The following is a 27,220-nucleotide window of genomic DNA, read 5'->3' as shown; positions in this document are numbered from 1 at the left end:
TAACACAGACCCCAACTAAATAATAAATGCAGTGGCTAAGAGGTCAGGATTAGTTTTGCACACATTCCCCATCAAAGAAATATTTAATCTCATAGTGACTGCAAAAAAAAACAAAACAAAATCTATTCAAATATTAAATGTGTTTATCGCATGTACCAAATTTCAAGGCAGCTTATTCAGTAGCTGCTCAGATATTTCTATCCATACAACTGCTAATAGGAATAACAGTAAAATTTAAATGACAACACACAGGAAGCTCTTTCAAACTTGTTTTTTATTTGATAATACTGAATATTTTGTCCTTTGCCTGGACTTACATAAAGCATCAAACACATGCACAGTCCTCTATTCACACAAAGTACCCATTTCTCATTTCTCTACACCCCTCCGAAAAGGACTAATCGCTCTCACTCTCACGTTACTCCAGCGCAAGAGGACCTTCTTGACAAGACGGCTAAAAACATTGTTGGACAAAGACAGTGAAAACACACAAAAATCATGACAGGTACTGTATAATAACACTGAAAAATTACAAAGTAAAGGAAATTGGAGAGTTTACTTTTAAATTATGCCTCTAATACTCCATCATATATATATATTTTTAGTTAACGTAGCTTGAGGTGTATAAAACAGCACTGTAAACTTTGATTGAGTAACTTGCTTTCTAGTACAGCGATAAAGCTTTCATTTAATAACTTGAAAGACGAGTCAAAGCTAACATTAAGCACGTAAAGACTGTATTACTTGTGAAATGAACCATCTGCAAGAAAATCATGAAACTGCTGCTTGCATTTACAATCAACAGAGAATACAAAGACACTGAAATATCCCACAAGCTCTTGTTTCTGTTTCACACATAAAATCTGCAAAAAGATCCTTTAACTTCTCACACATCCACTGTTTTCTTTTGTGTTTCAAACTTTTACTACAAGTTATTATATTATGTTTGATGATGAATATAGCAAGAATCAGCTTGTGTTTGTGAATGCGGATCACCAAAAGCTCTCAAAGTAGGCAAAATCTGCACCTGAGGTGGATCTGTCGGTCTGCTCGGGCGATAACTTTCACATCAGAGTGTTCAGGTTCTTGCCTTTACTGAAACTCATCCTCAAAAAGTGCAAATCTAGTTCTAATGCAGTAAATAATAATTATCAATTAACAACAAAAGTATATGCATAGGTACTGTACAGCTACATAACATGGAAATGAATTAAAGGATAAAGAAGAAAGCAGGGAGGTTTGTGATTGGACTGCGGGTTGGTGAAGAGGAGCAGTTTTACTTGACCACTGCACCAGTCTATGCCTGTGATGGCCACAGGCTTCATTTAAAATAACTACAAGAAAAAAAATTCACTGAAAGAAACCAGAAAATATTATCAGCCATGCAAGATGAATCATGCTCTTTTTAAAGAAAGCACATTGGGGGCGTCTGCCTGTGGCTAAGCAGATCAAATAAGGAAGCATAATTTGGTGTTCAGGGAGACAAGCTTTAAAATTAAACAAGAAAAAAGAAAAAAAAGGCAAATTCGAAATTTGCTTTGGAATAAAATGGAGAATGAGGTAATAAAAGCAGAAACATGTTGGATAAGGAATGATTGCGGGACTTATCGATGGATAGCAGAGCTGTTTGTGGGGCAGGAAGTGCTCTGTCTCACTAAGAATTTACACCCCCCTGACGCCAGCCTCAGGAGGAAGTTACATCATCATGATGCTTTTGGATGTTTTTACAAGAGATGCTGTGTCTGAGAATAATTTCTGAGCCTCATGAACGAGAGGCTGAAGGTTGTTTTCAGACCAGCAGGTAATTTTGGTCACATAAGCTAAGATATTATTTAAGATATAAGATATTAAAATCACTTTGCCTCATTGTGAACTCTTAACTTGTCAATTAAGTCATTTACATTTATCTCTGTGCAGCGGGGAGTCGCGTGTGCTGTGTGACTAAGGGTCCTCAGCATCCAGAAACTCCTTCTTGGGCGGTGCAACGCCGCGGTACCAGGAGCAGGAGCCATCTGACCTCTTAACGCAGGCGTAGTGGTTGGCCTGGCGTCCGTGCACCTGCTTCTCAATCATCAGGTCCGTCCACAGACATTCCTCAGGAGCAGAAATCTCACAGGGCAGAGAGGGACAGCGCACAATCTGCAGAACAAAAACACACAAAGTGTGTCAGTACTGCCCACACAGCCTGTTCTACTCTGACATAATGACAGTCTGAACAGATAGACGAGGCTGGCAGTCATTTCAGATACCCCACTTTAGCAAGATTAACCATCCATTCTGAAAAAACATGTAAACATGCATGGTCATTTTATCTCACTGACACCAGCCTGATTATGTTATATGAGTCCTATTATATTTACATAGTATTCAGATGTGGGATAAATGGCTTCTACTTTTGCTTTACTTTACAATTTAAGATGTCAGTTAATTTTGTACCAATAAAAAAAACAAAAACCAAAAACTAAGGTCTTATTTATGCTCAATGTTAGTTATGTATATGGATGGAGACCACACGTCTTCATTTTAAGTACATTTCAGGCAGTTTTATGAGAGGTTGTGGATGCATAGCCAAAAGCAGCAAATAGAGCATATTCAGGAGGAATTTTACCTTTTGTTATTGTTACCCTTTAAATTCAAGTCATGTGCTTTACTTCCTGTGTTATGATTGCATTTATGTTGTCAGGATGTTCAGTTCTGTTTGAATGTTCACCTGTGTTTCACTGTGAGTAAAAATGACGCTTAGATATCTTCTCTTAGATAAATTTAGATCAATAACTGTTGTGTAGCAAATAATTTAATTTAGTTAATCTTTTCTCTTTATTTTAGTGTGTTATCATTCTTTTGAATGCAACAAGGCATTTACTGTGAAACTACAGAATTTTGCATTTTTGGTTAAACAGAAGTGTCCGTGCACTTCACCGGAAAAATTACTGGTAACTTTCTGCCAGGACATTATCTATTTTTCTACGTACAGCGTGTGTTTACCAAACTATAAATATATCTGTTTTGCTACCTTTCTTGGGAAAAGGGACAAAAAAATGTCACATTCATTACAATCCGAAACTAACCTTGGAACTTGTAGGTGAACTCTACGCTGCCCTCTACTGGATGTACAGCCTAACAACCATGCCAAAAATGCATGGCGAGTATAATGTTGGACAACATTTAAAAAAAGACTTACTTATATACATACTTAAATTATGCATAAATAAGTCTTAAGGACCCATTAATGTTCGCTTCATGTTCACATCTGTTTTAAAACAACTAAGGGGAGTGGTGGTCTAGTGGCTAGAGAGGTGGACTTGGGGCAGATTCAAGTCCCTGGACTGGCAACAAAGGTGAACCACTGTGGGCCGAACTACTGTAGGCCCCTGAGGAAACTTTAAGGAACCCCTTAACCCCAACTGCTCCCAGGCATCGTAACATGACAGTCCACTGCTTCTAGGGCAACTAGGATGGGTAAAATGTATAGAAACAATTTCCAAATTTGGCTCAATAAAGTACACATTATTTATTATTCTTATTATTATTTATGCATGCTTTACATGGGCATGGTTGTTAGGCAATACATCCACTAGAGGGCAGTGCAGAATTCACTTTTGTGTTCAGTTTTAGGCAAAAGACATAGCAACGGTGGAGGAGACTATGGTAACGCATATTCTCAAAAAGAGATGTATAGGCGTTTATAGTTTACTACACATTTACACAGCCTGTCTTGAAAAAGTTATTGTCGTCTTCTTTGTTTCTTTCGGTGATCACACGTGAGCTATACTGCGCAAAAATTTTAAATCCTCTTAAACCGTTGTGAAAAATGAGGTTTCTTAGTTGTGACCCACTGCAGCAAGTGGAGACGGAGATAAATGGACAAAACCATCTTTTATTTACAGTCTATATGACAAAATGAATAATAGACTTGCTCCAAATGTAATACAATCCATCCATTAGCAGTTCCTCAGCTCAGTTTTTTTTTATTGTATTTACTTCTCTACAAGTACTGTTGAGCAAAACCAACAATATTTAGCAATGATCAATCCTCAAACACAATTCATGTTTGCTGAAGGCTGGTCTCATTTGGTGTCTAATGTTTGGATTTATTCTGCAGGATTTAAAGAGCTGCTGTACTCCGGGAGATAAACCAAACACACACAGATGGCCTTCTGCTGCCTTACCTTGCAGTCACAGCCCATCTGGTAGCGCTGGCTGAGGCTCTTCTTCTGGGTGGGGCTCAAGGAGTCCCAGAGCATGATGTAATCACACAGGGTCACATGCATGCGCCCACCAGATTCGGCCTTGCCTGGAAAAGAACAAGCAGCAATGTGTGGTTTGAAAATGACAGATGTGACAGAAAACTCAGACAAAACAAAAAAACAAACAAACAAAAAAAAATGTCCTGGATGCATCAATATATAAATGTCCCTTTTGGACAAACAGTCGATAACAGAGTCGAGGGTACACACTGGTAGCTGCAGGTATATACACAGACAACTTGTACTTGTGAAACGCTTATATCTATGTCACACACGAGGTGCACCAGTCAAAACAAGGTGATATTCAAGCTGAGTTTACAGATCTGCTGAGGCTGCGTGCCATCCTCTTCACCACTATCTGTCTGCAGAGCAACTCTCAACATGTTTTTACAGTATGTCCTTGCAGACAAGACTGACTCACATTTCACTGTAACTCTTCCAAATGTTGACCCTTCAACCTAAAGAGAAGACGAATCATTTTAAAAGATGCCCTGCTCAGCAGAAAGTTAACTTTCTTTCCCACCGCTCAAGTCTGCAAGAGGAAACGCTGGCTTCAGCAAGTTCCTCCTCTTACAACTCCATGTAATTAGGGGTGAGTGCTTGTGGGTGCATCTCTGTCTGTGATGGAGAAACCAGAGCATGACTGACATCATGATCCTCAGAGTCGCCTCTTCCCGCTGTGCTCGTCCTAATCTGATGCTTGTGCTACTTTAATTCAATTCAAACACCGGCTTCATTTAACATGCAAACATTAAAAGGAATTATTAAACATTTTGGTATATTTTATCATTATTATAGCTGGTTATGTTTGTTTAATATGAGCCTGGACATCGCCTTAATGTCAGTGACTTGAAACTTTGCTCTGTCTAAAAGTCAGAAATTCAATCAAACACATATTAGCCGCAATAAATTTGTTGTTTAGTGTTTCTCCATTATGTCTTACCCTATACAAGTAGTAACAGAAAAGTACTACCCGAAAAAAGTTGGGATGCACCGTAAAATGTAAATAAAAACAAAATGCAATGGTTTGCAAATCTCATGAACTGATATTTTATATCTAACAGAGCATAAACAACTTATCAGATGTTGAGACATTTTATTATTTCATAGAAACTATTAGCTGGCAGCAACACGTCTGACAAGAAGTTGGAAGAGGCAACAAAAGATTAGAAAAGTATCTGGCACAAAGCAAAATCAACTTGAGGAGCTTTTGACAACTAATTAGGTTACTTAGTAACAGGTCAGTAACATGAGTAAGTATAAAAGGAGCATTTCAGAGAGGCTCTTACATATAAAGATGGACAGAGGTTCACCAGTCTGCTACAAACTCTAAAGATTGTGAAACAATTTCAGAAGAACGATCATCAACATTCAACTTTTAGGACGTTGGAGAGCCCATCATCTACATATTCAGAGAATAAGAAGGAATCTCTGTGCGAATTAATAAGGCCAAAGGTCAAAACTAAATGCTTGTGATCTTCAGGCCCTCAGATGGCACCATGTTAAAAACAGGTATGAGTCTACTGGAAATTACTGCTTGGATGCAGGAACACTTCCAGACCGCAGTGTCTGTGAACAGAAATGATACATGAAAGTGGGCGATACCTGCTCAGGTTAGGGTTAGCCAAACCAATCAGAGCAGACTGGGCTTTTGAGGAAGGTGGTGTTGCCTCCCCAACATGCACTTAAGGAAAAAAGTACAGTAAATATAATAAAGGGAATAAAACTATGCTATACAGACTAAAATTCCTCAAAGAAATTTCAGCCTTAGATTATAATTGTGACTTTATGCTCATAATTTAAATGCAGATAGTTCAGGGACATGTTTTATTGCTGCAGCATCTTGTCGCTATAAATAACAGCATGTTTGTTAGATGATTCACACTAGAGGGCTGCATTGTGATTTGGGATCTGACGCAAACCTTGCAGGAATGGGTGCTAATGATCATAAATCCAGCAGGAGTGGTATATATGTTGATTGCTAAGGTCTTTTAATTTGCTCTACGGTGTCCGGCTCCTCCCTCCATCTCTGACCTTATTCATTTACCAGGGTTAGGGTTAGGGCCATGCTCTGCAGTCTTTAGATCAGAGATTACTAGTAGCTCCATGTACACGCTTCAGGCCCAGAGGCGATCGATCCTTTCAGGTAAAGGCACGCAAATCATGGAATGCGCTGCCTCTTTCTGTGAGATGTCTCAATTCTGTCTATTCTTTTAAAAAAACAGTTGAAAACCTTTTTCTTCAAACAGGCTTTTTAGTTAAACGAGGGTTTTATGACTGTGTGTATATGTTATGTATTTTCTTATGTCTTTGTCTTTATATTAATTTTATTTTTTATTCTTATTGTAAAGCACTTTGTGGTTTTGATCTGTGAAAGGTGCTATATAAGTAAAACTTCTTTCCTTCCTTCCTTTTATGCAAGGGTTTAACTTATTTTGAAAGATTATGGTAAAGAGAAAAGGTTAAATATTTGTCAGGAAATTTTGCATGATAAAATATAAGGCTGCTTTATGGCACAAATTTTATCATTTGAAATGACTAACTCAAGCCTTAAGAAGCTTTGTGCAAGTGGATCGTCACTTTGAGCTAGTAAATGCTTCACTAAGTGCATTAAATGCTCTCCAACCATTGTTGTTTAGAGCAGAGCAGGTGGGATCTTAGAGCTTTGTGACTGAAATAGTCAGTCAGGAGTGGCTCTGCAGAGATGAAGGTCACTGCAGCAAGTGGAACTTTTTACTTTAAAGGAGTAGTGTTAATACATAAAAAAAGGATGTTCTTTTAGTGAAGGAAATCATTATGAGGATGTGAAACAGCGACTTAGGCATGAAATGTCTCAGGAGCTCAACTGTGCAGACATTGTCCCTCCCTGTCTCCACCGGGGTTAGTCAGCAGCATATCATTACTCATAATAACATAAACAGTTACTCCTCCAATGTGCCCGCTGGTCTTTATCCACTCTCACGCTTGTCTGCCCAGCTGTGTACACCTGCATGTCTATATCTTATCTGTTTATGAATTCCTGTTGCTTTCCTGTCTTCCCGTCTATCTGCCTTTGTGTTCTCTCACTTTATGTTCTTCTGTTCAGTTTCAGTTATTCCAACAAAACTTAAAGTAGACACATGTTACTTGTTCTCAATTGCAACGGAGTCTGAAATGGACACAGAAGATTTTTCACTTTGTTTTAAATACAAAATACTGCTGTACAATTTGCATCTTTGATTAGCTTCTTTCCTACATTTAAACCATGAAAATAATTTTCTATCTTCACTCTCACACCTGGAGTAATTGTTTTCATTCTAAATTTCTCAAATCATTATTTTAATATTTTATCTTCTTCTGTGAGAGAATAGTTGAGAAATATGTGTATTATGAATAAAAATTTTGCATACAAACCTGAGATCAAGTACTCCTTCTTGCCAGTGACATCCAGAGTAACACCACAGACAGCAGACACTGGAGCAGTGAAGACCGCCTCAATGTCCTGGTTCGGCCCCTTAAACATCTAAAATGTCACATTGAGAATATCAACATCTCAGCATCAAACCTTTAAAAAAACAAAAAACAAAAACAAACAAACAAACAAAAAAAAGAAAAACAACCATAAGCAGTATGAGAGTTTCCTTACCTTTATTTGTTTGACATCATATTGGATCCTCTTGATGGGGTTCCCATAGATATCGTTCCCAGCATCCACCTCTCTCTCTCCTACCACCTTTGCTCGAATCACTGGTGAAAACACAGCAACGCAGCGTCAGCTCCAAGGCTTTTTAAAAAAATTTCCTTTCTGCTAAATGACATCTCCACCAGTGAGAGGTCAGGAAAGAGTAAGACATTATTCATTCAAGTTAATCAGTTTATCCCAGTTTTATAACCAAATACACTCTATGATATTAAATTATTAGAAATATTCACATTAAAATAGTTCAAAACAGCAATTTTAGGTATTTTGTGGGTATTTCTCGTTAACTAACAAATAAAATAAAAATCACTTAATTTCATTTAAGTTTTTTTTTTTTCTTCGGACGAAACAGTACATAGTAATGAATGTAAAACATTTTGTCTTAAATATGCCGCATTTAGCAAGATGCTAATTTTTGCAACTACAAGAAGAAAGACGACATAAAAATATCTTGACCAAAAAGAACCACATCATACACAATACAATTAAGAAGATAATTAATACAACTAGAAGATAATAATTATGATAAAACAAATAAACATGTTTTCTTTTTTCTTTAAAAAAAAGGTCTAGATTTTAGGAAACAATTAACCAATTATTACAACTAAAGTAGTCATCTAACGTAAAAAGTAAAGCAAAATTTGTTAAAGCAAACAGTCTGTTTTTGACTGTTCTGCTTTCCACTGACAAGAACCAGAGAGCGGGAACACATTACACCACTTTTAAAATTGCTGCACTGGCTTCCCGTGTGTTTCAGGATTTATTCCAGACTCTTACTATTCACTTTATGCTGCTGCTGTTAATATTAAACTGAGTACAACTAACACATCATTCACTAAATCATCACTTAGTCCCCTGATTCTCATCTCAGGCTAATAATCGGCGCCAGATGACCTCCACAGCTGCCTGAAGCCTATTGTATGAACGGCAACAATAGGTTTTGGGATCTATGGTAGCCCAGAGAGTGAAAACCCAACCAGAGGTTTCCATAATTTTTTGAGGGCCCTGGCCTTCAGCACAAACCCTCAAAACACCACCAGGGAACCATCGCTGTTTCAAAATTAAGGATTAAGAATATAACGTGAAAGCTGATATACGGAGAAAGAATTGGCTAGAGGGGTTTCTCATTGTGTGTTTGTGTGTGTGTGTGCATGTGTTTTAATGGCCTGACTGACTTCAAGCTTCAGCTATGCTTCAGGCATTTATTCAGAATGGAAAATATGAGCAATACAGGGGGGAAAAAAAGCATTAAAAAGGCAGGACACGCACACACAGATAAACACACATACAGAAGGACGCTGTTGCTCTTACACCCTTGGGTTTAGTTTATGGCTTGGAGCAGACACAAAAATGGGGGTTCATGGCTCCCAGAGTTAATAACTTCTCTAGTACTCCAGCTCCTGCCTAATTTCTTAGTGCTAATACAAGATGAGTGCTATTATGAAGACCTGACTAATGTGTAAGATGTGTAAGACAAATAAAATAACACACCAATTCCTAAAACTTAAAAAGCTGGGAAGACCAAAAACAGAGCTATAAAGGAGTGAAGCAGCCACTATAATCCATCATAACTACTTGTTACAGGCAAATTCCATTACCACTACATCTAGAGTGTTTGATTATTTTTTTTTTTTAGAAATGCACTAATTCCAATTTCTGATTGTGGCCATTAGATCTTTGTCAATGAAAGACCATAATACAGATGATAAAAGCTTGCCTTTTGGAAAATTCTGCTTTAACTATACATAAAATTAGGGCTGGGCGATTAATCGATAAAATCGATAAATCGAATTTTCCATTTCTGGAGATTTATTTTTATGAAAATTTGGATTTTTTTTTCCATAGTTAGTTAGCAGCAGACTTAGCCCTCCATCCACACCAGAATGGTGTTTGTCTGACAGATTTTCAGTGAAGTGACCCTTCACTCACGCCTGGGATTCAGCTGTGCGTATAACTGCAGTGAGAAATGCGGCTCTCTATGAGATGCAGAAGTCAACTTTAGCCCACAAACTCTCGTTAAGAGACAACCTTCATCAGGGGAATTATTTCTACAGTGGATCCTGTATGAAAAGGATCCAGATGGAAAGAGATCACAGATGCAGTTGTGTCGCATATTTCTATGTAAGATATGAAGTCGTTTATATGGTGGAAAATTAGGATGTAATTTTGTCAGAAAATTTGAATTACTTATGAATAATCAATGTCTCCCCAACAGCAGACAGCAGTCAGCACTCTCAGGTTGGAGGACCAGAAACTAAACCTTACAAGTTCCCCAAGGTTAAAAGCTCAGGAAGTTTTTTTTTTTTTTTTTTTTTTTGCCATTTCAGGCAACACAGATTTAGAAAATTTCAAAGCAGTTCAAGCGAGAGCCACACTAGATTTTTACATGTTAGACAGTTGTTTTCTTTGTCATTATGTTGCAACAGAAACCATTTTCAGAGGTTAACATCTGAATTAACTGATGCAAACATTATGTGATGTAAAAATCCACAAAAGGCAAAAAAGCACTCTTCTCTCCTTGCTTCTTCAGAGTAGATTTCACCTGTAGCTAACATCTGATTTTCTAAACTGAGAGCTCTCCGATTGATGACATACAGACTACTCTTAAGTATTTTACACAACCCAATTAAAGAAAACAAATCCCTTTAAAGCATTTATCAAACAGATTCTGAGGGTTTTATTTTCTTAACTTACAACAAAGTCCTTCCACACTGATGAAAAGTCTGTGTGGGTGGTTGTGATGCTGATGTCTGTATCACCATATATGATTTTGAACCATCAGGAGCAGCTTCATCATTTTCACACCTTTTCAAAACAGACAGTAAAGCATTCAAGTCTTGTGGACGGATTTTTTTAAGCGGTCTTTGTGTTCATTGTTAGCTAAAGTGTTTTTCTCATAATTTTCTATGCAAGAAAGCAATTTTATCCATATGAAAATCTTTCAGAAAAAGCTGTCCATCCATTAATTACATAAACAAAATAGCATCTCCCTTCTTTCTGTGAAGAACAGCTGTCACTCGTCTATCAGGATTGGCTGTTTGGAACAACTAAACACCTTGTTTTCTAGCTTTCTAGTTCCTCCATCTTTTTTTAAGTGCTCCATAGTGGCAAAAATCAATCAATAATGTAGGTTAAAGGAAAGGTCCTGCTTGAGAAATAAACCTAAGAAGGAAATCAGGTATTTTATATGTGTAATTTAGTAAAATGCACCCTAGATGCTTGATTCAGGGCTATTAAAATATATAACAAGGGATATAGAAGATCTAGAATGAGATTAGCTGGCTTCATGATGCAAAAACAGAACTGCCAATGTCATAGTAAGTCAAATCACTGCTTAATTACAAGCAAACACTTAAAACTTACTTCCACACTGATGCTTATGCAAATGTGCAGCAGCAGCAGCCAGAGTACACACATAAACACACACGCAGCAGTATACCTGGCTGGCGCTCTCTCCTGCATTCCTCCCTGTTTTTCCGCTCTCATTTCCTGACCTCATTCTGAGCCACAAACTAATGAACAAAGAATCAGCAGCAGGACACAGCACTGAAAGGAAATTACCCTGTTATTCACAATAGATTGCTACTATGGAAGCTCATCTGTCTACCTCTGTGCTGCAGACATGTTTACTTCTCTGTTACCCCCTGTAATAAAGCCAGAGCGGATCATCCTGTGCAGTCTAAACAGCGTGTTGCAGAGGCGGCAGACTACACAGCATGATGCTAAAACAGCACAACCACCGGGGGCCTCCAGGCGGTTGAGTTGTTGCTACAGAGTGATCCCAAATTCGTCTGATCAGCAGCAGTCAATCAGCAGCCAGGAGCCCCCTTCATAAACCACCAGCTGACCCACATTTCAGCTGCTCCCCTACTCTCCTGGCCAGGCTGATGCTTAATGACTTATACATGCATATCAGTTGCACTACGCAATGTTTTCCATGCAAACCCCATATGAACACAGGCACCACATCCTAAGTGCCCCCCCATTCAGTCCACAGCATGACTATCCAGTTCTTTTTTCATACTCCAGTGACCACCAAATCATCCCTGACTTTTGTGGTGTGGTTTGTTCAGCTCCAGACGTATATGAGCCTTCTGTTAACCTGTCATTTGAACAGAGACAAACTGCCGACAAACACAATTCAGCCAGCTTTCTGAACCTCTGGCAGCATCTGTATGAAAGCCTGAAAGCTCTTGCTTTCCCTGAGAGGTTTTCATGATACAGTTAGTGGCTGTCAGATAGTGAGAGAGATTCACACAAGCAGCATCGTATCATTAAACTGGCCTTTTGTGCACATTTGCTCATTTTATTTCTCAGCATTAGCTGAATGGTTAATTGTTACATTTCTTATTAGGGCAGCATCTTACAGTTATTTTTTATCATTGCAGAATCAGATTTAGGAAATTAACTGCATTAACTAAGAGTGGTATTTACAAATATATAATATGTCAAAGGTGCTGCAATGTTGAGTGCAATAATCCATTAAATCGTCAGACTGTGCCATCAGCATAAAAAGTACACAGAGAAGGACGTTTCTTTACTTGTTAAATAATTTGAAGGAATTTGTTTCTTATAAAAAGATAATTTTTCAGCATTTTCTCCAGATTACTTGTCATATTTTAAATCCCTGTTTCAAAATCAACTTTGCAAACTAATCTTCATAATGTAAGAGGTCACAAAGGAATCAAATCTACAGCCAAACCGCCCAAATCGAAAGAGCAAGAAGAGTTCTTACTTTAGGCAATCTGGTCATTTTGATCTAAAAAGCACTAATCTGAAAGGCTTATCAATATGTGTTGACGCACACACTGTAATCTTGCAAGGACACAGAATCTTGTTTACATCTCAGTTTAAGTGGTATTCAGACATGCAACTCACAAGAACTTTCCAACCAAACCCCATCAACCAGAGGAGCAAAACAACTGGTAAGACAGAAAGTTGAACAGACATTTTTATGTGGCCTCCTAATTCAACCACAAAACCTTAAAATTTGTTTTTCGTTCCAAATAACAGTCCAAAACACAATACTGCCCCGCTAAGCATAGAGGCTAAAACCAGAGAAGGTTTAGCTTTTATGGCTGATAGCTGATGAACCATTGCAATCAAATGACTTCACTCCTTCAACTCTAGCCATTTAAAAACTGAGAAAACAGACTGTAAAACACTGCTATATTACCTTTTTATGTTGGTATACAGTAGCAAAAATGCAGACCAAACTGTTGCCTAGTTACATCAGTTTTTATTAGTTTCACTTCTATTATTAGCTCTGTTTTTGGTCTCCATCTCGTCTGCCTCGTAGCTGCTAACTGTTCTGCCTAATTGTTAACGGCTGTATGATGCTGGGTTTTCTTTTGACATTTAAGACAGTGAATCAAAGGAACAGGGTCAAAAAACAGAGCTGAAATATGCTAAAATGGTCTGCAGGGTTAGGAGGAGCCAGAGTTGGTTGATAATCATCTCTACAAGTGGGCTTTAACATAAATTACATTAAATATGAGTCTGCAGGTTTGATTTTCAGTTATTTGGCCGAGATTTATAGAAACATTTGTTTTTAATAGTTTATCTAAAAAGTACAAATATTTAACTTCAGAAAAAAAATGGTTCTAAATCACATTTAAGAAATTCTTGCATACTAGCTGACATAAAGTTACCAGGCATTCTCTACTTTTAATCACTGAACAGTGAATGCCTTCGGACCAAGCAGTTCTTGAGACTCTTAAAAGCTTTTCCTGGTTGTTTTCGGGTCGATAGGAACGCTGATATGACATAATAGTCAGTAGGTACTTGTTATTTGTATTTCCTCAGCTGCACATAAGCTCAAATATTAAACAAAGTCTGGAATTGACAACTTTTCCATTTCCTCAGTTGGAACCCTGCATTGGAATAAGTGGGTATATGAAATAATCTTAGTCCCTTGAAGAAGAAATAAGTTACTATGTAGTTACTATGACAACAATCTTGCAGTCTGAAAGAAATTAATATCAATTCAGGCTTTTTAAAAAAAATCTTACCAAGACAGAGTGAAGCTTTGGTTTGTGTTAAACATCCAATATATGGGATTTAGTGCCATCTAGTGGCATAAACTACTACTAGCAAAAAATCTCCCAGTTTAACTTGCTTTTCCAGTGGCGCAGCACACAGAGGTGAAACGAGGGCCAGTGTTTGGTTTTTCCCTTATGGGCTACTTCTAGCACAAAGGGTAAAGCAAACTGCTCGAGACATCTTTAGATATAAATCACTCATGTAATGAAAATGCAATTCTTATCCTACACTAATAAAAAAGTATTTGTTAATATTATACAGCAAATATGCTAACTGACTGAGCAGGTTCAAAACATTGGTACTTTAAGTATTTTTATAAATGTAATTGTGCACATGTACTATGTCCCCTTTGTGAGACAGCAGGGTGACTTGGGTCTTCCAGACTGAGAAGACTGTGACCAGACAGACCAGACCAGTGGGGAAGTTCCACTCTGTGGGCAACAGATTTATTTAAAAAGAGGATGTTGATGTCTGTACATGTACACTGTATTGTGATTGTGGAGTGGGTCCATGACACTGTGTGACTCTTACGGCTTGTGGTCTGACCTAGAGCATCTCGTTGCATGAAAAACAGAAGATGACACACACACATACACACGGCATCAACCAGCAGATTGGGATCCCAATCCACCAAAACAAATCTTAACTGTCAGACCACAATGTCACTTTGTTGTTGCCTATTTGCACATTTCTGCAAGCTCTCTTCTGAACCTTCGTTCTTAACAAAACTCCAAAACTCACTGCTCCACATGTTATCCTTCGCTGTGTATCATGTGGATGCTTATTGTGGGTTTTCAGATGAGGCTGATCCACCCTACAATCAAAACCGAGCAATGACACCAGCCATTGTTGCTGTTTAGCGGTCTGCTTAGCACATTCATGAGCCTTTCCCGTCTAAGAGAGCTGACAAAACCTTTTCTGACTCACATACTCTTTAAAAACAACATGAGCAAACCTATACACCTCTTCTGTGGAATATCCTATCTTTAGGAGCTACCAACTCAGTGAGAGATTGGGCCACCTGAAAATAGAATTGTTTTGCCATATTAAATTACAGAGATGCACACACGTGTGTGTGCATGAGAGGTTGGAGTCTTAAGCAGGAGGGAAAGTTGGAGCCACAATGGTGTGGTCTTTGACTTTCTTATTCTTGAGGATACCGTGCATATTTTAACTTGCACTGCAATTTTTATTGCTGTTTCCTCTAAAACACGCCCTGGACTGACAGCCAGATGTCCTCCGTCGCTAGTGTGTGTGAGCCTTCCATGCATGGCAGCAGGCATTAAATAGTTGTCTATTTGGTTTGTGAAAGTGTGTGCGAGGGTGTGCTGCACCGGAGCAAAGTTGGGAAAACCCCAGAAACATTCCTATAATTCCTCACAGCACCACCCAGCACAGGAAGAAACTGGACAGGAATGGAATTTTTTTTTACTTTAAATTGGAGCTTGTGGTGTGACATATTTTGTGGTTCAAACCCCCCCACCCCCTCTCTGCGTACTCTCTCCATCCCTTGTCCCTTCTCTTCTCTGGTGCCACGTTGCCCTGCAAAAGCCAGGCATGTAGCTTCGTCCTGGAGCTGCTGAGGATGAAGGTTAGGTTGCCGTGATAAGTCCCAGATATCCTCCAATATCTTACCCTGACTCATGCCAACACAATGCACACACACTACAAGGATTTGATGAAAGTAGGAGGAATATGTGACATAGATGCATTTCTTACTCTTGTAGTGTTACTAAAATGATTATGATGGAGTCTTTCCTTATGAAAATGAGGATGTTGTTGTGTTTGCCCTTGCATGGAATGACCCATAATAACTTAATTACACTTTTTCCACTTTAAAAAATAGACTTGTCTCAAAAAAATCATTATTACAAGTATATGGTTGTTAATATCTCAATTAATGACGTGTGTCTCCAAGTGTGCAGCCACAATGCAGTGCAAACTGTCTGATCTATGGCCTTGGCCCTTGTGGAGCAACACCCCCCCCCCCCCAAAAAAAAACCGTCTGGTTTTCCAGCGGTTTCCACCAGCTTCTGAGCCGTTCAACCAGTTTCATAGGCGGACTGAGCGGCTTCAAAGCGCAGTGTAGTTCCAGTCAGCTGTTGCAACAACAACTACAACAACAACAACAGTCCATGGTGATCTACTCACCTACGTCGGCGTTGCAGAACGCCTGTTGCGGATGTACCGGAGCGCAGCTGCACGCTTCCACGAGCTCGTCCGCCCGCCACAGGACCAGCAGCGCGAGCGTGCAAAGGATGCCGTTAACGGAAAACGGCATTTTAGGAAACATTGGTGTTGATGTTTTCAAAAGCCTCTTCGTCGCTGTTTGTGCTGCGCAGATGCGTTGCAGTGTAGATGATCCAGCGGCAGCGTCCTTCCTCTGCCTTTTTTAACCGAAGCAGACGTCAACAACAGCCGGACTGCGTCCCCGCTCTGATCCGGTCTTGTATCGAGGAGTGTTTCCCCGTCAGGATCTGTTACCTCTACCCCGCCCGCAGGAAAAAAGGCGGAGTCAGTCGCGCATTCAGGGAAAGGCACGTCCCATGGCACGTCCCCGCAACATTGCTTCTCTGTTTGCTCCATTTCTAGATCCGTGCCTCTGCCACTCTCACGGCACCAAGGTTTTACGGATAGCAGCAGAGGGCAAAATTGACTGTGTTATCGTCTTTTTAATCTACTGCGTCAGTTGGGGGCTGGAGAAAGTTAAAGTCATTGTAAAGTGTTTGCTGTGTTTTATCATTGTTGACACAACTAAAGACTTATGTCCATAATTATATTACTTGAAACATTGTCTTAGGTGTTTTGTTAGAAGAAAGCCTATTTGATTTGGTTATAAACAAAGAACCACACTTAGTGTTTCTTTGTGTAATGTTTGGAAACTTCAGATTTATTCAAATAAAATTATTATTTAAACCTATTTGATTTTCATTCCATTTCAAATATGCACAGTGTGTTTTCCTGACTGTATTGGGCTACTTTCTTTCAGCAGGAATGCAGCTGCATACATTTTGCCAAGAGAGAGCTCTGTTAAGTCATATTGTTGTAGGGAAGCTATATCTGGTGGGTTTCTGCTGACATGGCTTCAGTCCACTGGTAGCTTCTCTAAGTTGGATCCCTCTAACATAAAGTATCTTCATTGTAGCCAGGGGGACACGCTTTCTGACGGCTAAGAGCTCACCTGTCAGATACCGTTCCCCCTGTGTTTAAAGGGTGAAGATGTTTCCACATCTGTCAGAGTGTTTCTACTAAGTCATTTTTAGTCCAGCACAAGCTTCTCTGAGTTTCAGTCCTCTAACATAAAGCATCTTCATATTAGCCAGGGGGACACGCTTTCTGACGGCTAAGAGCTCACCTGTCAGATACCGTTCCCCCTGTGTTTAAAGGGTCAAGATGTTTCCATATCTGTCAGAGTGTTTCTACTAAGTCATTTTTAGTCCAGCACAAGCTTCTCTGAGTTTCAGTCCTCTAACATAAAGCATCTTCATATTAGCCAGGGGGACACGCTTTCTGACGGCTAAGAGCTCACCTGTCAGATACCGTTCCCCCTGTGTTTAAAGTGTGAAGATGTTTCCATATCTGTCAGAGTGTTTCTACTAAGTCATTTTCAGTCCAGCACAAGCTTCTCTGAGTTTCAGCCCTCTAACATAAAGCATCTTCATATTAGCCAGGGGGACACGCTTTCTGATGGCTAAGAGCTCACCCGTCAGATACCGTTCCCCCTGTGTTTAAAGGGTCAAGATGTTTCCATATCTGTCAGAGTGTTTCTACTAAGTCATTTTCAGTCCAGCACAAGCTTCTCTGAGTTTCAGCCCTCTAACATAAAGCATCTTCATATTAGCCAGGGGGACACGCTTTCTGACGGCTAAGAGCTCACCTGTCAGATACCGTTCCCCCTGTGTTTAAAGGGTCAAGATGTTTCCATATCTGTCAGAGTGTTTCTACTAAGTCATTTTCAGTCCAGCACAAGCTTCTCTGAGTTTCAGTCCTCTAACATAAAGCATCTTCATATTAGCCAGGGGGACACGCTTTCTGACGGCTAAGAGCTCACCTGTCAGATACCGTTCCCCCTGTGTTTAAAGGGTCAAGATGTTTCCATATCTGTCAGAGTGTTTCTACTAAGTCATTTTCAGTCCAGCACAAGCTTCTCTGAGTTTCAGTCCTCTAACATAAAGCATCTTCATATTAGCCAGGGGGACACGCTTTCTGATGGCTAAGAGCTCACCTGTCAGATACCGTTCCCCTTGTGTTTAAAGGGTCAAGATGTTTCCACATCTGTCAGAGTGTTTCTACTAAGTCATTTTTAGTCCAGCACAAGCTTCTCTGAGTTTCAGTCCTCTAACATAAAGCATCTTCATATTAGCCAGGGGGACACGCTTTCTGACGGCTAAGAGCTCACCTGTCAGATACCGTTCCCCCTGTGTTTAAAGGGTCAAGATGTTTCCATATCTGTCAGAGTGTTTCTACTAAGTCATTTTCAGTCCAGCACAAGCTTCTCTGAGTTTCAGCCCTCTAACATAAAGCATCTTCATATTAGCCAGGGGGACACGCTTTCTGACGGCTAAGAGCTCACCTGTCAGATACCGTTCCCCCTGTGTTTAAAGGGTCAAGATGTTTCCATATCTGTCAGAGTGTTTCTACTAAGTCATTTTCAGTCCAGCACAAGCTTCTCTGAGTTTCAGTCCTCTAACATAAAGCATCTTCATATTAGCCAGGGGGACACGCTTTCTGATGGCTAAGAGCTCACCTGTCAGATACCGTTCCCCCTGTGTTTAAAGGGTCAAGATGTTTCCACATCTGTCAGAGTGTTTCTACTAAGTCATTTTCAGTCCAGCACAAGCTTCTCTGAGTTTCAGTCCTCTAACATAAAGCATCTTCATATTAGCCAGGGGGACACGCTTTCTGATGGCTAAGAGCTCACCTGTCAGATACCGTTCCCCCTGTGTTTAAAGGGTCAAGATGTTTCCACATCTGTCAAGAGTGTTTCTACTAAGTCATTTTCAGTCCAGCACAAGCTTCTCTGAGTTTCAGTCCTCTAACATAAAGCATCTTCATATTAGCCAGGGGGACACGCTTTCTGATGGCTAAGAGCTCACCTGTCAGATACCGTTCCCCCTGTGTTTAAAGGGTCAAGATGTTTCCATATCTGTCAGAGTGTTTCTACTAAGTCATTTTCAGTCCAGCACAAGCTTCTCTGAGTTTCAGTCCTCTAACATAAAGCATCTTCATATTAGCCAGGGGGACACGCTTTCTGACGGCTAAGAGCTCACCTGTCAGATACCGTTCCCCTTGTGTTTAAAGGGTCAAGATGTTTCCACATCTGTCAGAGTGTTTCTACTAAGTCATTTTTAGTCCAGCACAAGCTTCTCTGAGTTTCAGTCCTCTAACATAAAGCATCTTCATATTAGCCAGGGGGACACGCTTTCTGACGGCTAAGAGCTCACCTGTCAGATACCGTTCCCCCTGTGTTTAAAGGGTCAAGATGTTTCCATATCTGTCAGAGTGTTTCTACTAAGTCATTTTCAGTCCAGCACAAGCTTCTCTGAGTTTCAGCCCTCTAACATAAAGCATCTTCATATTAGCCAGGGGGACACGCTTTCTGACGGCTAAGAGCTCACCTGTCAGATACCGTTCCCCCTGTGTTTAAAGGGTCAAGATGTTTCCATATCTGTCAGAGTGTTTCTACTAAGTCATTTTCAGTCCAGCACAAGCTTCTCTGAGTTTCAGTCCTCTAACATAAAGCATCTTCATATTAGCCAGGGGGACACGCTTTCTGATGGCTAAGAGCTCACCCGTCAGATACCGTTCCCCCTGTGTTTAAAGGGTCAAGATGTTTCCATATCTGTCAGAGTGTTTCTACTAAGTCATTTTTAGTCCAGCACAAGCTTCTCTGAGTTTCAGTCCTCTAACATAAAGTATCTTCATATTAGCCAGGGGGACACGCTTTCTGACGGCTAAGGCCAACCATGTTCACCACATTGTCATGGCAACACAGAACTGTTCTCCACCAGGAGAATGTCAAAAGCTTAAAAAACCAAGTTAATAACTTAAATCCAACTTAAATAAACACGCTACATGGAAATGAAATGAGTCTCGAGGCATATCTGTTTTGTTTCCAGCAAGTGTTTTTTAGACTGAAAAAGCCACTTCAATGAGTGTTGAAACATCTCATAAAATAAAAGTCCAGCTGATGTTAATAAACTTCAAGATCAATACATTTTTTTTGCCTGGATGATTGAAAATCTACACAGAATTACCCTACTGTCTCTATATAATCATGTTCATGATGACATTGAACACACAGTACAGATCTCACCATCATAGAACAAGTTTTAGATTAAACATAGCCACAGAAGCCAGTGAGGCAGCCTTAATCCACATGGAAGGTCCTCAACTTAAGCCACCTTGTTAAGCACATTTTAAAAAACTATATGAATATTTACTAAGGCCATTTGATGTAGAGTCAAAGGCAGAGAGTGCTCATCATATTATTTTAATTTAGGTGTTATTGTTCATGCTGCCATCTGTATAATTTTAAATGGGAAAAAAAATCATTGCGTCACCTTCAAAATCATTCTAATTTTCTTGTAGTGCTGAAAGGTTTTCCACAATAACATGTACACAGACACTGTTGTACCTACATATATATATATATATATATATATATATATATATATATATATATATATATATATATATATATATATATTGCCTAAAAAAGCGACCACCCTCTCTGGAACTTTAAATACCTATTTCTAGGCCTTTAAAAACAGGGATTGTTAGCAGACAGTTAAGTGCCAGAAGTTGCACACGACATGTATGACGTCATCAAGTAAACCACAAGATTACTTCATTAATTTTTTATTAAGATATATTTTCATTTTTGCACGTAGTATATGTCACTTATGCGATCGCTTAACTATTTTAACACAGTTTTCAATTATTTGCACAAAGTTGTTTTCAAACAAATCCACACCATTTGCTGCAATTACGCTACGTGCACACGACGTCGAACGGTGTTTATTGATCAGGCAAATTAACTTTGAAAAAGTCGTAGAACCGTGAAAACCCTGCAGAAGAGGTATGTGAAGGCCCATCTAAATCCTAAACAGCCTTATTGTGCAGTGACAATTATAAGCTTAAGTCGCATTAACTTTTTCACAGAGTCGAGCTAATTAACCTGTTTGAGTCATCCCTGCTAGGCAAATGGATCCAGGACTTTACAACGCAATTGTAAATTATCTGACATCTGGTAAATATCCAGACGGCGCTAACAAATCCCAGAAATTTATAATGAGGAGAAGAGCTTTGGACTTCATAGTTGATGGTAAGTTAATAAAGATACAAATTTGTCATCTGTAAATGTGTCCTATACTGTATGGTAGGCTGGTTAAAGGTAATAAATGCTAACTATGCTTAGATTTTTTTATTTTATTTTTTTCCCAGTTGTTTAAAGATTTTTTGGTCAAATTTCACATAACATAAACAATTTACACGGGTGAGCTATTTTCACAGTGGTTCTACTCTTTTTAATAATTTGTTAGAAGTTGGATGGAGTTTAAAAAAATTTAACAAGCGCAGCACTTATTAATAAACATGCTGTTGCCAGTTACATTACTGGTCTTAACACTGTTAAATAACTGTGTCATGGTAGTGTACGAGAACAGTTTAACAAATGAATAAACAGCTTTTCCAAAAACATCATCCGAATGGTGCAGTTTTCATGATTAACTCATAGCACCACAAATGTTTGCTGAAGCAGATGGTGAATTGTCATTGCTTTCATAAACACAGATACAGTAGATACTGTATACAAATTATTATGAGATTTAGTATTTATTAGGCACTCATTTGATCATTATTATGTTTTTTATATTCAACAGAAGGATCATTGTATTATATGAAAGGAAAGGCTGGTCAGAAGAGGAAAGTGGTTTGTGGCACAGAGGATGCAAACCAGATTTTTAAAGAGTTCCATGCCAGTGCTTTTGGGGCCCACTGTGGCATTGTCAAAACAAGGGATGCGATAGGAAAAAGATTTTACTGGCCTGGCATGACGAATGATACCGAAAAATGGGTGAGTACATATTTTGATTTTATATACACATAATAATGTTACTTCTAAGCAATAATATTTTCTCCAAATTACTATACATGAGTAGTTCTCTAAAGATCTTTTAAATCTGTTTGGTATGGTGCAAAAAAGGTATTTATTTGTTTGTCCAAAGACACACTATCAAAAAACATGTCATAAGAAGATAAATATTTTAGAACATTAAGACAGTTTCACATCATGTGTCGCAGGTTTCAGAATGTCAGCAATGTCAGGTCAGTGCTGTAACCATAAAACAGGAGAGTGAATACATCCCCATACAGGTGACTCCAAATTTATATTCTCCCTTTTATGTTACTAATTTGCAATGAAATGTTTTAAAAAGGCTACACTGTAAATGCAATCTGTACATTTGATTTTTCCAATGTGTTTTTTGAAGATAAACCATCCATTTGAACTAGTGGGGATGGACATCGTGGGTAAACTCGCAAAAACAGAGGCTGGAAACATGTACATCTGCGTGATGGTGGACTACTTCACAAAGTGGTCTGAGGCATTTGCCCTCCCTGCTAAAACGGCTGCAAATGTTGCAGAGTGCATCATCAAGTTTTTCTATCGTTTTGGGGCCCCAAAACGAATTTTGACTGACCAGGGACGAGAGTTCGTTAACGAGGTTTGTTGGATTTTGGATATTGTTATAGTACATAACAATGTAGTTCCAGACAGTGCTGGAATAGGTAGGAGATTTTACACCGGGATTACAAAATCCTGATACAAAGTGTCTTCATAGGATTACTGCAATAATTGCACACATTTATGTTGTTGATCAACAGGTGAACACAGAAGTGTGTAAAACTCTGGGCATTAAGCGTAGCCTCTGTGCACCTTACCACCCACAGACAAATGGGCTTGTGGAAAAGTTAAACGGGACCATACAAAGGTAATTGTAGTTTTCTTAATTACTCTGTTTGTTTGGTGGGAAAATATGTTTAATACTTGGTATATGCCATAAAATCTGGTGCTGTTATGCATTTTAAACATAATGTTTAAGTACATTGGACATAAATCAACTGTTCTCATCAAGAATCACCTATCCAAAACCTAAAACATAGTATAAAATCACTTCAAGCTGGTTTATAATTATAATCCTGTGCTAAAACAATATAAAGCCACAATTTTAATATATTTCTGATATTATGATAATGTGGATTCAAACTGTAATTTAAATAAGTTGGCTAAGTTATTGATGTAATTTCTCTTTTTAGGGCACTGTGCAAACTTGTCTGTGAACGGCCTGAGCGGTGGGATGAGTATCTGGACTCAGTGATGTTTGGACTAAGAACCAAAAAACAAATCACAACCAAGTTTTCACCTTTCTTCCTTCTGTTTGGAACCGAGGCTCGATATCCTTCTGAGGTGCCTGAAGACTACGAGGTTGGTTTAAAGCGTAAACCATGATGAAGACTCTGTTTTCAATTAAACGTTGACTAAATTGTAGCTCATTACTGTAAAGCATTGGTTGTTAGAAGTACATTCTCAGTTAGTTATTCATAATAGTTTATGACAGAAATGTAGTATTACACAGTATTACACAAGTGTCGACTGAAAATGGCCAATGAGTGATGGCTATATACATACACCGATCAGGCATAAGATTATGACCACCTGCCTAAAACTGTGGACACAAGTCAGTGCAGCAGTCTGTTGGCACTCGTGTCACTCTGCAGCTCACAGACCAGTTTATGTGTATCTCTTTGCTTCCATATTTATACCATCCAAAAGGGCACAAATGCTTAATGAGTGTGGAGACCCTGTTAACATATCAAAATCATTAACAGTGAAATACTGAAAATTTTGTTTTACAAAACAGATAGACAGCAGTGTGGAGAAGACCGTGAAGCAAGAGGTGGTGTCAGAGGCCATCGACAGGCAGGAGTCACTATTTAATGTGGTACGCCAAAATATTAAAAAGGCTCAAGATGCCTACAAAACACCAAAATCAGAGAAAAAGGCCTCTTTTAATGTAGGAGAAGAGGTCCTTCGAAAAAACATCAGGAGCCAACAGAGAAAGGGAGGGAAGTTGGACCCAAATTGGACCGGGCCATTTACAATTGTGGCCATACATGATAAGAGTGCTGACCTACAATCAGAAACACAATTCATTCCAAAAGTAAACATTGATCACCTCCAGCCATTTAAAGCACAGCAGCCAAGAATCCCCCATCAAATAAAATCACAGAGGGTGCAATTAGCAACAACCCCACCACCAGCATCATCCAAAGCTCCTGGAACAGTTACAGCTTCTGTACCAGCATCTAGCTCCACTTCATTCTCAACCCTTGCACCAACCTCATCACCTGCAACACCAGCAGACCTGACAACTCCATCAGTCTCTGGAACACCAACAGCTTTTGCACCACCGTCCTCCACCACACCATCATCAATCTCTGCACAACCACCAGCCCTGGAAACACCAACATCCTCTGCTTCACCAGCCCCAACTCAAGCTTCATCATCCGGGACTATAGAGAAATGTATGTTTAGACATTTATCTCGATCTTTTAAGTGTTGATTTTTAATATTTTTATTACTAGACAGAATTGCTTCCCTAATATGCAAGGCATTTATATAGTAATTCATAATTTTTGCTTTTTATGTAGATGTGAAGGATGCCTGGGATGGTCTGAACCCCCACATCCTTCTTTCTAAAATTGGGCCATATAAGATTTTTTACTGGGACATTGGTCGAACAAGGCCTGGACTGGAATTAGAGAGTGAGGTAAAAATGGTTATTTACTAAGTTAAGTATGAGTAAATAAGTTTAAAAAAAGTAGAAAGTAATGGTTAAGTAATTTAAGTGGTATATATGTTTACATAAAATAATATATTTGGCACAGTTAATGCCATCTCAATATTCTTAGGTCATCAATGCCTACCTGGCCATGCTTGAGAGGCAGCACAATGTGAAGTCACCAGAGAAGGTTCTTCATATTGATACATATGGAATAACATCCGTATGGAATGGAAAAGTTCCACGATTCAGGGTTAGTTACTTATTTTCTTGTAACATATTCCTGCAACTTTAATTTCATGTGGATGGTTGCAACTCTAAACTTATTTATGTACCTTGATTCAGTGGGACCCTTCAAAATATCAGTTGCTGTTTGGAGTTGTGAATGAACACCATCACTGGTTTCTGGTTGTAAGTGTTTTACGGAACATTCTTCATATTAGTTGGCATGTTACATATATTTTTCAAAGACATGGGTTTTAGATTAGGTACTATGTTTTGTACCTGATAAAAATCACTTGTATATCATATAAAATATCTTCTAAATTATAGTCATTTTTTTTTTGTTGGGTACAGGTGATATATCCATCACAGAACAAGACGCTCCTCCTGGATCCACTTGGAGAAACTGCTGCCAAGTTAAAAAGGTGCCAGGATGCATCAAGGTAAACTGTAATTATAGCTTTAGTTGTAATATAACACAATTGTCATTCATTGCTATAGATGAGAACATTATTACATAATGCAGAGGTCCTCTGAGATCCTTTGAAATATTCCAAATCATATAGGTTCCACATTGGACAAATTACATTTGCTGTTTTTTATAACAGTATCACAAGTTTATCATTGTGCTCTTGATTGTCTTTAATAGCTTGCTATGTTCTGAGGAAAAGTTTTTTTTGCATGTTACACTGGATGTTTTAAATAGGGCACTCATGAGGAGAAAAGGGATACATGTGTCAAGGTGGAAATGTGACACAGTGCCTCATCCCCACCAACCAGACAGCACGTCCTGTGGTGTTTTTGCCATTGTGGTTCGTAAAAGATTACTCCTTTTACTTAACTCTGTGTACACACACAGTACGTTGCATAAAATTCATTGATCATCATTAAAAGTATTTTTAATTGACTGTATTGTTTTTCAATCAGTTTGCAGAGAAAATCTTATACAATCAGCCAGTCACATTTCCTGCTTCCCCAAAGGATGTGTCAGATTTGCGGTGGCAGATTGCCACTACTCTTCTCAGAGATTCAGGTAAGTTATGCAATACATGCAATACAGTAATTGAAAATAAATATGACTGCAGTAGTTGTCATTGCTGAGATTGTGCTGCAAATGAAAACTGATGTGGTCATCATTACCTTGTTTAAAAATAATTTTGCAATATTTTGACAGATGACCTGACAAACCTGTGTCTTCACTGTGGGGAGGCCAGTGTGGATGGCAGTCCAGAGGAACAACTGACTTGGGTATTTTATGTATATTAATATACAATTAATATGAATATCTAATTATGCTTTTCATTTACAAAAAATAAAATCAAAGAATGATGAAATAAATCATATTCTAAATCAGCACCCATTAACATTAAGAAAAATCATACTATTGAAAAAGTAAGGTGTTCCAAATAAAGGTTTAGTCAAATTTACATTAGAATATCCAGTTGTGTGCTCCATCTTTCAGAAAGTAAATTTGGGGTCTTAACTTCTGTTGGGTAAACCATGTTTATTTCTTAAGTACTTGATTCTGTTCATCATTCCACTGTTTATGTATGTCATTCGTCATCTTGTTGTGTACTGTATTTGCGATCCCCTCAGAGCTGGAATGTGAACAGGATTATATGAAACTGTTTCATTTCACTTATTGGCAATTAAACTTCCATCTCAGGCCAAATGTGCACAGTAAGATTATATCCTAAAAGTGATGAATAATAAAAGAATATGTATATTTTCCCCCAATTTGAAAAAGGTGAAAAACAAATAGGAGCATGATTTTATAAAAAATCAAACACAAAACACATGTATTTCTGATTTAGGTCAAGCACTGACACTGGTTCAAAACAAGAACATGAAATGTGCCAGCACAGAAGCATTGGCTGAAACGTCATTCCTCTAGTTAATATTTTTGAAGACATGGTGACTTTTACATTTAATACATATTTTCACAAACAGATCTCATGTGATGCCTGTGGAAGGTGGTTCCACCATGACTGTGTTGGACAACCAAAGATGGAGGAACCATTCAAGTGTACAGCATGCTGAACATAACAATGGAAGTATAAAAGTGGAGTTTTTGTATGTTTTTGCGTTTATTTGTTGTAACTGTAATTAAACTGTTTAACTGTTGTTAAACAAAAAGTTCTTGAAAATAGGTACATTTTAAGTGGATTTACAATTTTATTTTTTTA

General features: G+C 38.6%; 1 protein-coding gene across 1 annotated transcript; it reads right to left on the bottom strand.

Annotated features, from left to right (window-relative positions):
• Window positions 1-256: 256 nt before the first annotated feature.
• Window positions 257-16,414, bottom strand: timp2a (TIMP metallopeptidase inhibitor 2a). Its single transcript, XM_041973125.1, has 5 exons — window positions 16,120-16,414; window positions 7,873-7,973; window positions 7,641-7,749; window positions 4,170-4,294; window positions 257-2,139 (listed from the first exon to the last, which is right to left on the bottom strand). Exons 1-5 carry the CDS (start codon window positions 16,259-16,261, stop codon window positions 1,942-1,944), a joined length of 675 nt encoding a protein of 224 aa, XP_041829059.1. The 5' UTR covers window positions 16,262-16,414; the 3' UTR covers window positions 257-1,941.
• Between the last annotated feature and the right edge of the window lie 10,806 nt (window positions 16,415-27,220).

The sequence above is a fragment of the Melanotaenia boesemani genome, chromosome 21, assembly GCF_017639745.1.
Source record: "Melanotaenia boesemani isolate fMelBoe1 chromosome 21, fMelBoe1.pri, whole genome shotgun sequence".
NCBI lineage: Eukaryota > Metazoa > Chordata > Actinopteri > Atheriniformes > Melanotaeniidae > Melanotaenia > Melanotaenia boesemani.
Note: the sequence above shows the minus strand (reverse complement) of the source record. Positions and strands in the feature narration are given on the sequence as shown.